This window comes from Austrofundulus limnaeus, unplaced genomic scaffold (assembly GCF_001266775.1).
Source record: "Austrofundulus limnaeus strain Quisiro unplaced genomic scaffold, Austrofundulus_limnaeus-1.0 Scaffold118, whole genome shotgun sequence".
In the NCBI taxonomy this organism is placed as follows: Eukaryota; Metazoa; Chordata; class Actinopteri; order Cyprinodontiformes; family Rivulidae; genus Austrofundulus; species Austrofundulus limnaeus.
Window position 1 is genome coordinate 1,579,448 of NW_013952520.1, and position 3,246 is coordinate 1,582,693.

General features: G+C 33.9%; 1 protein-coding gene across 1 annotated transcript in view; it reads right to left on the reverse strand.

The window, feature by feature from the left end:
• zgc:110329 (tetraspanin-15) overlaps positions 1-2,961 on the reverse strand; it is a 24,885-nt gene extending 21,924 nt beyond the window's left edge. The window contains exon 1 of the mRNA XM_014014717.1: positions 2,640-2,961. Coding sequence (XP_013870171.1) covers positions 2,640-2,726 — 87 coding nt within the window. The 5' untranslated portion in view covers positions 2,727-2,961. The remainder of the gene's footprint in view (positions 1-2,639) is intronic.
• Between the last annotated feature and the right edge of the window lie 285 nt (positions 2,962-3,246).

The window sequence follows — 3,246 nt, forward strand, 5'->3', positions numbered from 1 at the left end:
GGGTTATAGCATTACATTAGTTTAAACTGGTTTCCAACAACATTATCGTTTATCGCAATAATTTCTGAGACATTTTATCTTTTTGTCCAACATACTGTATGTCAAATTTTGTCCAGCAAAATTTTTTATCGTGACAGTCCTGGTGACGAGGTGAAGAAGATTCAACACAATCTGCTGGATTCTTTAGATTTATTGTATGTTATGTACAGTGCCTAGAGACAACCTTTGTTGTGACTTGGTGCTATATAAATAAACTGAATTGAAATGAACTGAATTACATTTATCAGGCTATAATCTCAGTAGGTTGCAAAGTGAACATAGTGATGCTGTGGCTCACAGTGAAATGTAGTCTCCCCTTAAACAGTCAGGCTTCACTACAAGTAACACGCTGCACAACAGGGATGGCTGGTAAACAAACGTTTACAGGAACCTCATCTTCATATACAAACTAACACAGTTTAAACTTGTTCTTTCATCGCCAGRTTTAAATTCACAGCAGAGATTTGTTTTTAAAAAGCATTACTGTTTACATTTATGGATAAAGTGTACTACCCAATACTAACAGCCACATAGTGACAGTCTGACAATGTACTGSATGCACAGACAGATTCTCTAAATCAATAATGCACACAATTATCAACTACAGTAACAGCAATAAGTATGACTGAAACAAACATAAAAACACATTTCTAAACACTATTATTATCATACAAATGTGAGAGGCTGGATAAAAATCTCACTAGACYTGGTGGTTAGTTCTGTCAGCAGAAACCCACTTGAATAAAACTAAAGACGTACATTCCTGCAGCAGGGATAGCTTTAATTAAGTCTACACAGCTAGCTTTGGGGCAAARGCACCTTTGTTTTGAGCTGAGTAAGGCCACAGAGTCCTAAATCACAAGAGCAACAGGGAGAGATGAATTACAATAAAGGCAGTCTGGAGTGATCATAAAATCAAGCCATCCAATAGTGCTCTTACAAGGTGTTATTTATGTGTTTATTTTATTTATTTAAAAAGCAACGGAGGCAGAAAGCTGAGAAATAACACAGGGGTTTGCAATTGAGGGTGACTCATCTTTGTTTTCTGCTCTAAAAAAAAAGCATTAACCTCTTTAAGCACTTTGTATTGCTGCTGAAAAGTGTTATGTAAATAAATTTTACTTTACCTTACCTTACCTTTAGAATAACACTAATGTCAAACAACCAAAGTCTGTTTAATCTACAATATGGCAACAATTCTGTTATTTTATAAAAACTACCTGGTAGCTTTGTGGCCCCACACCTGTAGAAAATTTAAAATATGGGTGAAAAAAAAAACATTGTTTAAAAAATTGTTGCTGAATGAATAGCACTTTGTGCTTACTGGGACATGTCAGGTCTTTCTAAGTATTTTCACTCAAAAGCATCCTGAGCACTACTTTACAATTTCAGATTTTCAATTTCATCGTTGTGCRGTTTTAAGTTATAACAATGTTCAAACTGGCAGCTGTAAGCAACACAAAATTGATGTGATTAATACATTTGATCCTGTTTTTAAGGCAAAAATAAATTAATATCACAAACACACTAGAAACAGAGTTAACGGAAAAAACATACAAAAATGTATATATACAGTACATGTGGGCAGAATGAACCAAATTTTATTTAGAATTGTTTTTTAATTTTAGCAATATATTCATATTGCTAATAAGAAACATACCACTACTACTACTACTACTACTACTACTACTACTACTAATAATAATAATAATAATAATAATAATAATAATAATAATAATAATAATAATAATAAGCAAGATTATGATTATTATCATTTCTGTTAGAAAGAAGATAAGAAAAAAGAAGAATGAAGCTTGTTTTCTGTCGGCAGATTCATACACATCGTCATCCCTTTAAGAGCGTCCAACGCCCCGCACCACCGTGTTGTTTGTTGGCCATAGACTGCTTTGTWTTGTTTCAGTGCCAAATACAACCACAAATATGTCGGTAAATTGTTATTTTCCTAGGCTACGTGGTCTTTTTACAGTAACAAGAGATTAAGAAAAAACACATACTGGGAATTTTAAGTAAAAATTSAATTCTAAACTGGAATAACCAATTTTAGCTAGCTGTAGGATCAACAGAATTCTACACCAAACTCCATTTAAAACATGGTAACATTGCATTGCATGATACAAACATAAATGTAACCCATTTGCGACTAAACCTTTTGATAATATTCTATTCATTATACAGTTTAGAACAAAACGGTATCCATAGGAASAGCGATTTAGACCAAATCCAAGTTAAATTCCGTCGGACGGTACAACGATTTATAAAGGGTAAATGACGAGGCTATGATCGGCGACTCGTTAGGTTAAATTACAATTATAATCAAAAGGGTCGCGTTTTTTTTACTCGGAATGGATGCCGAATTAAAGATCAGATTAAATCTAGTCAGTAAAGCGGTAAATATAGAAATTTATAAATTATCTACATCCTGGAAGTATATGGTAAAATAAAAACGAAAGTGTTTTGTGAGAAGTTTGGAGAGATGACTCGTCGATGCTACCAATCACAGTTCGACACTTGAACAATGTTGCACAGCACAAACGAACTTACACAGGATGCAGTCATCATGAGCTGCACTTCATACTCACCGAGAAGAGCATTGAGTAGACATTTAGTGTGAATTTGATGAAGTAGTAGAAGTGGTTGCTTTTCCGCACTTCAGAGTAGGGCGGCATGGCCGCTTGATGACTATGAAGCTAGCTAACAAGTTGGCTAGCTTGCTATCCTCCGTTTTGAATGGGTAGTATGAAAGTGTTAAACGTAATTACATGTAAATGATATTTAATGACACACAAAACACSTTTATCAGTAGTAATTACAGTTTAGAAATTCAGCAGCTATCATTTCTAACACGGTAGTGTTACTACAGACCGAACCGAAACCACTTCCGTGCAGCCGGCTAACCCCACGCTTGTTTTGACTACATTTTTAAAGGGGCAGTGACGCAGGCTATTTATAGTTAGCCGACTATAACAATATACAACATGTTCATAATGCTTTAAATTCAAACTTCTGCTCGTCATACAGCAATACAGTAAGTTGAGAAAGTTTTTTTTTTATTGAAAACAATGCACAATACAAAATTGATACATAACAGTGTTTTATCTTTACTTAATGCAATAATATACCAAAACAATAAAGAACAATAAACTAGATTTTTTAAACCATTTAATTTAATTTGGAAGCCTTATATAT